We start from the raw sequence: 12,720 nt of genomic DNA on the forward strand, positions 1-12,720 counted from the left end.
TTAAAATAATCTTAAAGTATAATATAATTGGCTTTTATATATATTTTATAATTGAAATCATTCTTAACATTTTTCCTCAATTTTGCTTTTAAGTGTTAACACAGGTACACATGCATAAACCCACATATACATGGAAACACACACACACAAATATTTTGAACTTTTTGTCTAGAAATTAAATCATTATATTCCCAATCATCAGTCCTATCCTGACATAATTTAAAAACAATTATAAAAAATACTTAGTCATAATTATGTTTTGGCCTTCGGGGACCCAAGGGCTGTAGTTCAGCTGGTTATTTTCAGACATGTAGAGGGAATTTCTTGATAGTTTGTAAGGAATATTAAAATTATTTCTAAAGGGATAATAATTTCTTAATAGCTTTATTTGCTTTGCTTTATTTTTGATGTTTACTGAAATGATTTTATCACAGTTTTTGAAAGTGCATTTTTATAATTTTGGTTATGACTCCCTCACTTCTATGTTTAGAATCTTATCCCATTACTGACAAGACTAAGCGATATGTGTCTATTATAGTAGAACATCTGGCACATTTCATAGTATATTTAGCAAGCTTAAAAAAAAAAATACAATGCTGCCTCCAGAAGGAATTTCTGGAAATAACAGTTTGTCATCTTGATAGACTATATAAATAAATTCTTTCTTGGTCTTTGTTGTTTTATTATGAAAGACAGTAGTAGAAAAGTTAGTGTAATAAATATCCATGTGCCTATCAATCATCTAAACTTAACATTTTCTTTAAAACTTAACATTTTTAAATGCTCTACTACACTAATTTCAGGTACTTTTAATTTTTAGAACATAAATCTCTACATACTGAATCTTCTTTGTACCTCTGTTCATTCTTAGTTTTTACTCCCTAGTATCTCCCTTCTGTTTATCCTAATATGTAGTTATGTACAACCATGTTTATTATGCTTTCAGTACTTATCTCTGAAAAATACGTATGGTATATGTATTATTCTCTAATTTACTTTCTTTGAAATTATATTTTTAAGATATATCCATGTTTATGTATGTATCTGCATTAATACCACAGGCTCTTAATTATTATAGCTTTGTTTTTATTTTTTATAGCTTTATTTTTAAATGATACTTTGTAGGGATACCTGGGTGACTCAGTCGTTTAAACTGCTGCCTTTGGCTCAGGTCATGATCCCAGGGTCCTGGGTTCGAGTCTCACATAGGGCTCCTTGCTCAGCAGGGAGCCTGCTTCTCTCTCTGTCTCTGCCTGCCGCTCTGCCTGATTGTGCTCTCTCTCTCTCTCTCTGACAAATAAATAAATAAATAAATAAATAAATAAATAAATATTAAATAAATAAATAAATAGTATTGTGTAGATCAAGCGAACCTCCCCCTCTCCCTTTCCAGTTTAGTCTTCAGACTTGACTTGCTGCTCGCGTTCATATACATTTTCAGATCAGCTTTTCAAATTCCATAAAAGACACTGGGGATTTTGATTGAAATTACACTGATTTTAAAAATTAATTTGGGGGGGGAGATTACTATCTTTATAATGTTGAAGTTTTTTGTTTATGAATATGATATCTTTCTCCATGTGTTTAGGCCTTTAAATTTTTTTTTTTTTTAATGTCTACACAGTAGGACATTTCTCTAGAGGGAGGTGGTTTTTATTTATTTATTTATTTTAAGTAAACTCTTCACTCAATGTGGGACTGGAACTCATGACCCCAAGATTAAGGGTCACATGCTCTACTAACAAAGCCAGCCATGGACCAGCACATGTTTAGGTCTTCTTTAAGTTCTTTTTATATACTATACTGGTGTGTTACCTATATTTTAAAAGGATCACAGAGTGATAAATGTCCAGAAAGAGTGAGACAAAAGTAAACAGAAGTTTTATCTTCCAGTGTCTTAGTTTGGACACCATGAGGAAAATCAGTTTTGTTGTGTTTTCTTTTTTTTCTGTGTTTTCCTTCTCTGACTCCTTTTATCCTGCACCCATGCCATATTGTAGGGGTCAGTGGAAAAAGAGAAAAAAAGACCTAAATCCCTACCTCCTTACAAAAACAGTACTGGGAGGAAAAAGTTTATATAGCTTCTTTCTTTGAGTAGGTGTCAGTTTCTTTGATTAACATTCTGTATCTGTCATTTTAAGTCTTCTACATTAAAAGAATATCAAATACTCTACATTTAAAGGACATTTTTAAGATTAAGCGAGGTATCTAAAATTACAGAATATTTAGTTCAAAATTCTAATTGGTTTAATCTTGTATTCGAACTCAGAATTGTATAGGCACAATGCTTATTACAAAAGTTTTCTTTCCATAAAACTTGTGGAATAGGGGAATATTTTAATATTACATTTTAAAAAATTCTAGTATTCTCATAAGGAGAATATTTTAGCAATCATTTAAATCTTTTTTTTAAGATTTTTTTTTAATATTTATTAGAGAGAGAAACAAAGATAGCGACAGAGAGCATGAGTGAGATGAGTAAGCATGATCAGAGAGGAGGGGGAGAAGCAGATTCCCCACTGACCAGGGAACCCCCTCCCAAGGCGGGGCTTGATCCACCTGATCCAGGATCATGACCTGAGCCAAAGGCAGATGCTTAGCAGACTGAACCACCCAGGCGTTCCAAATCTTACCTTAAAGTAGCTAAAACAAGTTATTTTCAGTAACCTCAAACAGTTTTCCAAATCAAGTAGAGGGCTCGAGTTTGATTTAAGCAATGGTTTCTTAACTACTGCATTTTATTAGTACTAAGACTCAGTCTTATTTCACACTTTAATATCTCTGACATGGAAATATGTCTTCCATTTGGAAAAAAAACATACAGATGGATACATATATAGAGAGAGAGATACATGCATGTTTACATGTACTTATATATTGTATGTAGATGTGTATACATGCATTTATGTAAACATATATATCTATATGTGTGTATATATATGGATATACACACACACAGAAATGCACACACATTTTGGTTTTGATACAGTGTCCTTAGGGCTATTACCTAGCACAGACCGGTATAACACACCAGGACCTTTCTGATCAGTAAGTACCCCTGATTGTTGGTCTTATGCCCCACATTGCTTTGTTAAGTATTTTATGTTATGTATTTTATGTTAAGTATTTTATCAGAAATTATTTGATCTTTTGACATTTTCTAAATAATAAATCATATATTTTTAGGTTGGAAGCTTTCTTAGAATTTATAGCCTCCATACCAAACTTCAGTCAGTGAATTCGGAGAACCAGGCAACATTGTTAGCTCTAGAGTTTCATCTCCATGGTGGTACCAGTTACGGCCGGGGAATCAGAGTCTTGCCAGAGAGTAACTCTGATGTGGATCAATTGAAAAAGTAAGCATATTATATGCCTATTTAGAAATTGTAAATAAGGTATTAATTAAGCTGCTTCCAAGATCCTGTTGTACTGGACTGGGGTGGATGGATCTGGTAAGTTCTTTGTAATCGATCCTCATAACTTGTGCCAACTATCCATTTGTTTAAATAGATGAACCAAATGAAATAGAAATCAAGCAATCACAGGTTCAAATAGCTAAATAAGCAGAGCTAGGAATGTAGTCTTAGGTTTCCAGTAGTTACTTGTACACTTAGGTCTACTCTGTGCTTGTGCTCTTTTTTCTTCCACCATTTGGCACATTTCCCAAGTACACCAATAGACAGTTGAATCTGGAGTTTAGCTAGAGTTTGGAAGACTTGATACATATCTAGAATTCCAAACATACATAATTCTGCCATGAAAAATATTATCTATTTAAAGTGCCTGTGACTGATAAAATAGGTATCAGGAGTGTTTTGGAGTATCATATTTTAAAAACTTTTCGATGTGCCCATAAAGTGAATAGTATCTTAAGTCCTGCAACATTGGCAGTTTTCTTTTTTGTGACACATCCCTAATGCTCACTGTGTACAGAAACTTTTTCACCAGTAATCTACAAAAGTAAAAATAAATCTTCTGCATATCTACAAAGAGCTCTAGAAAATAAACCCCATTCAGTAAGTTGAAATGAAATAATATTTTTACATTTTAACATTGAAATCAGCATGACTTTTAAAACAAATTAAATTAGCTATTTTAATAATCTTATCTCAGTTTTACATATTTCTTATATTGCCCGATATAGAGCACTTTCACTTTGGACTCTGGAATGAGATTCTTCTAACAGAATGCCATCATTAAATTCCCAGTTTATTTTTGTTTGCAGCATTTCATCATCCTACTGTTTTACACATATCTTTGTAGAATCAGGTTTTTTAAATTTAGAGTACCTTTGCGGTAGCCATAGACCTTCTACTGAAGAAGTTATATACATACACACATAATTTTTATACAATTTCAGTGATTTCTTGGTTTCTAAGGGTAGAACTAAACTGATCATATTGACTTTGTTTTATGCAATTTGATTTGAAATTATATTCTTTCAATTGTAGGGTTTTAGAATCTGCCGATTTGACAGCCAATCCGTGTTTTGATGGTATTTGCCATTCAGAACACGAGGACAGCTTTCGGACTCTTTCAAGTAAGGACAGTTTTTAATGTTAATGGTTTAGTCCTTGCTAACTGAAATGGCTTTATAAGTATTAGTTCTCTTTTTTAATATCATCCCATCTCTGCCTCTCTTTTTTGGTTAAATCCATATTCATTGTAAAGGAATAGGGTAAATCTATATCTGTGTCCTATGTAAAGGTAACATTATTTCTGCCTTAATTGTATAATGGCATTTTCAAATTGGAATGGTAGGGATTACTTAATTTGTGATATACATAGTTATTTATGTGTATATGATATGTTATGTGTATATATGTGTACATGTGTATCTATTCATTAAAATTCTGTATTTCCTAGGCAACCACTTGCCAGTTTCTAAAATGAACAGTGGTTGTTTTTGCTGCTTCATTTCAAAGAGCTAGATTATATTTTGATCATACATATTTTAGAAATACACATGGTCTCCAGTTTTTATCAAATTCATCAAGTTCCTAGTTACAGGATCTTAAACAAATACTTGGTTCTATATTTATATTATTGCCTACCTGAATAGGTGACTATTCAAATCCAAATTGAAATTTTACAGATTTTCTCCTTCACAATTTTGCTTTCCTATATGCTGGTACTTTCTGGGGCCTAGATGTCATGTTTTTATCCCATATTTTTTATTTCAATGTAACTCCTTCCATTAACTATTTTATGAGTATTTTCTCTTCTATACCAGTAATGATGAGCATTAAAATTAACATGTATTACTTGGTTTAGCCACTTACTAAGTGCCTAATCTTAACAGCACTCCCTTGAGTTTGAAATTTTTTTGTCCCTTTTACAGGAAACTGAGGCTTTGAGTGATGGGGGTCATGTCATTTGCCCAGGGTTACTAAACTATTAACTGATGGCAAAGTCAGATTCAAGTGCAGCTTATTTATTTTTTTATACATATTTTAAGTTTATTTCTTTATTCTCTCTGCCTTATTTAGTCTCTCCACATTTCCTAGCATCTTGGTGATGGCATTTTAGCCAATCTGTGATTACTTAAACTACCATTAACAGGCCAGTCTACTTCAATTGACAGTCATTTGGGGGCAGCATAATTTGTAATTATGCTTTTTGAAATGTCTTTTCTCCTTTTACAAAGATTTTTAAATTGTTTTTAAATTATAAAGTTAATACATGCATGATATCAAGTTACAAAGCTTCCCCATGCCCTTGTGCCCACTTCTGAGGTTATGTTAATAGTTTAGTGTGGTTTCTTCAACACTTTCATGTTTATACAAATATATATACCTATACATAGACGGACACGACTTTCCCCTCTCTTTAAAATATCTGTCAACTTGGAGCACCTGCGTGGCTGAGTTGGTTAAGTGTAACAACTCTTGATTTCAGCTCAGGCCTTCATTTCAGGGTTGTGAGTTCAAGCCCTGCATTGGACTCCACGCTGGGCATAAAGCCTACTTAAAATTAAAAAAATGGGACCATACTCTACTGTTGCTTTCTTTATCAGTAGATAATAGACCTTTTATGGACTAATCCATGTTACTCGAACTTATTTTTTTAATAATAAAAAAATCACTTCATAATGTGATTCTAACATTGTAAACCCAGCTATTTTCCGTGTGATAGACATTCAGGTTGTTTCCAGTTTTTAGCTCTTAACAAATAATGCTTTGAAAACCATCCTTGAACAATTGTATGTTCCTGCTTTTCTTTCTCTAAAATAAACTCCTAAAAGACAGGTTGGTAAATCAAAGGGTAAGCACATCTTTTATTTTAATAGATGCTGTCAGATTATATGACAGAATGTCGTAAGATTCATATGCAAATAACACTCTAGGAAAATGTCCTTTCCTCATACTCTCAGTGGTATTGGAGGTTAGCAGTATACGTTACATTTTGACAGTTTGGCAGGTATAAGGGGATATCTTAGTTTCCTGAGTACTTGGAAACCTGAAAATATTACATATTTATCAGCCCTTTTTACCTCCTCTTCTTTGAATTGTCTGTTCTTATCCTTTACCTGATTTTCTGTTGGATTTTTAACCTTTTTTTTCCCCTCAGTTTGTGGGAGACCATGTATTTATTTTACACTTATTATTACACTTATAGTCTTATTATTTGACTGCTTTTAAGGTTTTTGCCATTGTTTTCACTCATGCAGAATGGCTGATATTAAGGAATCAGATTCATTGAAATTATACTTTGCCAGCTTGAGTTGTCCATTCAAGTTCTATGGATTCTTATAACATTTCTTAGTAATGTTGAAGAAGAAGGACAATGAATCGTATGTTTATATATGATGCCACATAAAATAAGTTAGAACTTACTATACTATTATATGTAATAGAATGTAAGTTAAGGTAATTGCAAAATATGGGTACCTTTTTAGTCTCAAATTCTTCATTTTAAAATGAAAGTACTATTAAAACCTACTGCTCTGTTCACTACTTCTGCTTTCTTGTTAAAGTAAAATCCTATGTTATGGTGTTCGTCAAGTCATCCTATTCAGTTTAATAAGTTTAATTAATATCTTACCTACTTCTCCCTTTGTTTCATTTACAATGTGTTTTTCCCAAAATAATAAAAATTTTCAAACATACAGAAAAATTGAAAAAGTTGTACAGTGAGCACTCAAATACCTACTACCTGGATTATCTTTGCTCTGTCATATACTTCTATCTCTTAATTTATTAGTCCATCTTCTATTTTGACATATTTCAAAGTAAGTTGCAGATGTAAATGTACCTCCTAAGCACTTAAGAATAAATATCATTAACTAAAATTCAATATTTGTTGAGGATATTTTTTAATTTTTGGTGTAAAAAAAATTTTTTTTAAAGATTTTATTTATTTATTTGACAGAGAGAGAGACGGAGATCACAAGCAGGCGGAGAGGCAGGCAGAGGCAGAGAGAGAAGCAGGCTCCCCACTGAGCAAGGAGCCTGATGCAGGGCTTGATCCCAGGACCCTGAGATCATGACCCGAGCTGAAGGCAGCATCTTAACCCACTGAGCCACCCAGGTGCCCCTGGTGTAAAATTATATACAGTGAAATGGATACATTAAGTGTACCATTCCATGAGCTTTGACTAATATATAAGCCCATGTAAGTTAAATCCCTTTAAAAATCTAAACATTACCCTTGTTGAAGAAAGTTCCCTCGTGCTTCTTCCCAGTCAATCCTTATCCCCACTCCAGCCCCATGAATTCTGATTTTTTTTTCCACCATAGATAATTGTGCCTCTTCCAGAACTTCCAATAAATGGAATAATATATTATGTACTCTTACGTACTGGGTGTTTTTAAAATTCATCCATATTGCATGTATTAGTAGTTTGTTCCTTTTTGATTCCTAGTAGTATGGTATGAGGTAGACATTTTCTTAAATACGAATTTCCAGTCACTGTAGCACCATTAGTTTCCTTTCTATAAGATTACTTGTGTGTCTGTCAGAAATCAAGTGAATATAAACATGAATTTGTTTCTGTGCTGTCCAGCTGGAAATACTTAGTAGTATGGTGTGAAGTAAGCATTTTTTTTTCCCTCATACTAATTTCCAGTTGTTGCAGTACCAGAGTTTTGCTCTCCTTTTGGATTGTCTTGCTGCCTTTATCAAAAATGAAATGCAGATTTCTTTGTAGGCTTTCTTTGTAATTTTGTTGCTAGGTTTGTCGTCTTTACACCAGTATCATATATTTCCTTGATTATTACAGCTTTATAGTAAGTCTTGAAGTCTGGTAGTATAAGTCTTCCGATTTTGTTCCTTTTTCAGGATTATATTTTATATTCTAGGTTCTTTACATTTTCACTTAAGTGATAGAACCTCTTGTCTTTTTCTGCAGCAAAACCTCCTCAATTTTGATTAGGAATATATTGAATCTATAGTTCAATTTGGGGAAAATTGATGTCTTAACAGTTTTGAACCTTCTCAGCCATGAACTTAGCAAATTTTACTCTTGTTTAGATTTTCTTCAGTTCCTGTCAGCAGTGTTTTATAGTTTTCAGTGCCACATGGGATTTTTTAATGGATTTTAAAATTGTATAACTTTTTCCCTTCTTCATGTAGGCTCTGGATCAGTATCGCTATATGAAGTAGAAAGATGTCAGCAACTATCAGCTACAAGTAAGACCATGTATCATTTCTGAATTGTGGGTGTAATACTGTGCATAATAAAGTCTGTCATTACCAACTAATTTGTTTCTATCTAATTTTGAGAGCAGTATCCATGAGGGCAAAAATGTAGCACTATTTATATTTTATTTCCCTCCCTCATAGTAAGTGGCATAAAATGGAACTCAGAAAAATAAATGTTTTTAAATCAACTTTATATTTAAGTTACATAGCTGTAAGATTTATAAAATGTAATCTATTTAACAGTGCAATGGGGTTTATTTTGAGAATGTAAAATATCTTACATGACATAATTTTTATCTGCTCACCCTATGTATTTAGCTCTGTGCTCATAAAGGAGCTCCTTACAATATACCCCAAAACTTTAATGTTAGCAGTGAGAGTAAATCTGTCAAATGCCCTCTTCCTGTTATTTCAGCTAAGGTATCTGATCGTGAGCAGAAGCAGACACACCCAAATAAATGGCCTCTACTCCAGATATTATCAATGTCATGAAAGATGGAAAGCTGAGGGACCGTTCAACATCAAGAGAGTCCAAAGAGACAGGAAAAACAGATGCAATGCGTGGTTCAGGATTGGATTCTGGACCTGAAGAAAAAAAATTTTTTAAGCAGAAGTCTATTAAGTGAAATTCTGTAATATACTTATAAAAATACAAGTTTCTCATTATTGGAGAAAACATAACTATGAAATGGGGGAAGCTCTAAAAAAAGCTTGTTTGTGGTGGTGTTACTGGAATAGGAAGTGTCTATATGTACTCATGGTTTTACAGAAGTAGATGTAGATAGGTCTTTGTATATATGTATTCATTCAAATACATATTCATACATATATAGATGCATGTGTGCAAGTATAGGTATGAACACGTGTGTGTATATATATACTGTACTGTACATCTGTGCAGTTAAAGGGCTTCAAAATAATGGCACAGCCCGCTAGCAGTGAATGCACCTAGTACACAAATCTTGGCTTATAAATAATATTCCCCCTTAAAAGGAATCTGGGCAGCTTAAATAAATACCAGACTCCAGGATTGGGACAGGAGAACTACAAGATGAGTCTGGAACATCTTGTGCCATGCTCAGTGAATGATGGAGCATACCAAATTTGATATAATTTGAGCATCAAAATGAAAAACACTAACGATGAAATAAAACTGAATAAAGTAGGAATCCATTAGTCCATGTGGGTAATAAACAAAAGAACAAATGAGTGAATAAATAAATGAGATGAAATGGAAAGCTCTTAAAGTAAGAGTGTCGACTAAAATGTAAAAGGAATGATGAAGTTAGGGAAGAAAATCATTTTGCAACCATGATAGTAGTAATTGATTGAGCTGTAAATCATCAGTGGGCCCTAAACTTTCAGGATCCTAAATGTTACTGAGGAGTGGGATATTTGTATTTCCCCAAGTACTTTCTTATTATAAAGGGGAAAATAATAAATTTATAGTGGAGAGACTTGCTGAATACCACCATAACCAACTGAGCAAAGTTAGCATTCCCAGGAGTGAAAACACTCATAAGATATATGGCTCTTTAAAAAAAAAAAATGCACACACACACACACACACACACACACACTTAGTTACATATATGTAACTAAAATTATAAATTATATATATAATAAAAATATAAAAATTCATATAAATTATATATAAATAAATATATATTTAGTGTATACATAAAATTATAAATTAATTTACACATATATTATATATATATGCCTCTTAATATGATACAGAGAAGGACACTTGTAGCACTTATTATATAGTATCCTGCCAAAAATGCATGATCTGTATCTGATCGTGAGCAGAAGCAGACACACCCAAATAAATGGCCTCTACTCCAGATATTATCAATGTCATGAAAGATGGAAAGCTGAGGGACCGTTCAACATCAAGAGAGTCCAAAGAGACAGGAAAAACAGATGCAATGCGTGGTTCAGGATTGGATTCTGGACCTGAAAAAAAAAATTTAAATAAGAACATTATAGGCACATTTGGAGAAATTTGAATGATGTCTGTTGATTCAGTGATAATATTACATCAATATTACAGATTCTGAGATTGAAAATTACACTGTAATAGGTCAATGAAATTTTTTGTGAAATATACACTGAAATATTTAGGGAAAAAGGAGCATGATATCTGCAAACTGTTCTCAAATGATTCATATATATGAATCTGTAAGGAGATATATATGGAGAGAGAGCTAAAGACATGATGATAAATGTGGCAAAATAACAAAGCTGACAAGATAACTTAATTCAATTCTGTGTCTGGTTTGGGGGAGTTCATACGATGAATATTCTTATTATTGTAGATTATCCTGATTTAACCTAAAAATTCTTTTCAGTACTTACAGATCATCAGTATTTGGAGAAAACCCCAATATGTGCTATTTTGAAACAAAAAGCTCCTCAACAGTATCGTATTCGAGCAAAATTAAGGTCATATAAGCCCAGAATACACTTTCAGTCTGTTAAACTTCATTGTCCTAAATGTCATGCGCTGTAAGTATTTTCCATAATAAAACAGAAGTTTTTATTTCATAATGTTCATGAATACATGGTTTCAAATATATCAGTTTAAGTCCTGGCAATGAGTAGATTATAACTTTGTGTATTGTATTTTGAAAGAGTGGTAACATTTTTAAGAGAAAATACTAAAATCTTAATAAATCGTTCTGATATTTCTTTTATTGGTAAATAAAAGTAGGTGCTTTTTTGAAATCTGAAATTCAATTTAGTAGCTCTGATACGTGCAAACAAATAATAAACTGTAAAAATATTTGGGGAGGGGCATCTGGGTGCTCAGTCAATTAAGCATCTGCCTTCGGCTCAGGTCATAATCTCAGGGTCTTGGGATCCAGTCTCATGTCAGGCTCTCCGCCCAGTGGGGAGTCTGCTTCTCCCTCTCACTCTCCTTCTTTGAGGGCGTGCACTCTCTCTCAAGTCTTAAGAGAAATATATATATTTGGGGAGACTCTTTTTTCACAAAACTTCTTAAAAATAAACCTTTAAAGCCCCTGCCTCTGGCTCAGATCATGATTCCAGTGTCCTGGGATCGAGCCCCGAGTCAGGCTCTCTGCTCAGCAGGGAGCCTGTTCCCCGCCCCCCCAGATATCTCTGCCTGCCTGTCTGCCTACTTGTGATCTCTGTCAAATAAATAAATAATATCTTTTTAAAAAAAGTAAACCTTTAATAACTAAAATTTTTTAGAGTTCAGGTTTTTTTTAATTCTTTTTAATTTTTAATTCTTTAATTCTTTTTAAAAGAATTCTTTTTTTTTTTTTTTAAGATTTTATTTATTCATTTGAGAGAGAGAGACAAGAGAGAGTGCACAGAGGTTAGAGGGAGAGGGAGAAGTAGACTCCCTGCTGAGCTGGGAGCCTGACCTGGGGCTTGATCCCAGGACGGGGTGCTCATGTCCTGAGCCTAAGGCAGATGCTTAACCATCTGAGCCACCCAAGCACTCCTATATGAAATCTCTAAGTAAGTTACAGAGAAAGACTTGTTGGCAATATTTCTATCTTAAATATAGCAAAATAATTTAAATTTTTATTAATCATTGAGAATTCCATGCATCAGACTTTATTCCAAACATCATTTATTATATATAAATAAATTTATGAGACAATAGAATGAGTATTTACTTACTAGCTTAAGACATAATCTGAAATTATTTTTAAGCTCTTTTTCTTTTTTATACAATTTGACTGTCTTCCCTCTAAATTTATAATGTGTAAATAAAGTACATTTCCATTTTAAAGCACATATTTGTGTGTGTGTATATTATTTGTATGTACAAATCTGTGTGTACACTAATACTAATATATGTATATTTTTCCTTTCAAAATCTGAGTATGGTACTGTTTGTAGAAATTTTTTTTTAAATTATTTTATTTATTTATTTGTCAGAGAGAGAGATAGAGAGCGCACAGGCACGAAGAGACAAAGGGAGAAGCAGGCTCCTTGCTTGGCAGGGATGTGGAACTTGATCCCCAGCATGCTGGGATCATGACCCGAGCCAAAGGCAGCCACTTAACCTACCGAGCCACCCAGGTGCCCTATGTTTGT

At 33.1% G+C, this 12,720-nt stretch overlaps 1 protein-coding gene across 6 annotated transcripts in view; it reads left to right on the forward strand.

Annotated features, from left to right (window-relative positions):
- POT1 (protection of telomeres 1) overlaps positions 1–12,720 on the forward strand; it is a 77,856-nt gene that overhangs the window by 51,064 nt on the left and 14,072 nt on the right. For all 6 annotated transcript variants that reach the window (XM_059396479.1, XM_059396480.1, XM_059396476.1 and 3 more), the window contains exons 11-14: positions 3,187–3,356; positions 4,452–4,540; positions 8,575–8,631; positions 10,998–11,154. In XM_059396479.1, the coding sequence (XP_059252462.1) occupies positions 3,187–3,356; positions 4,452–4,540; positions 8,575–8,631; positions 10,998–11,154 (473 nt within the window). The remainder of the gene's footprint in view (positions 1–3,186; positions 3,357–4,451; positions 4,541–8,574; positions 8,632–10,997; positions 11,155–12,720) is intronic.

This window comes from Mustela nigripes, chromosome 4 (assembly GCF_022355385.1).
Source record: "Mustela nigripes isolate SB6536 chromosome 4, MUSNIG.SB6536, whole genome shotgun sequence".
NCBI classification, from domain to species: Eukaryota; Metazoa; Chordata; class Mammalia; order Carnivora; family Mustelidae; genus Mustela; species Mustela nigripes.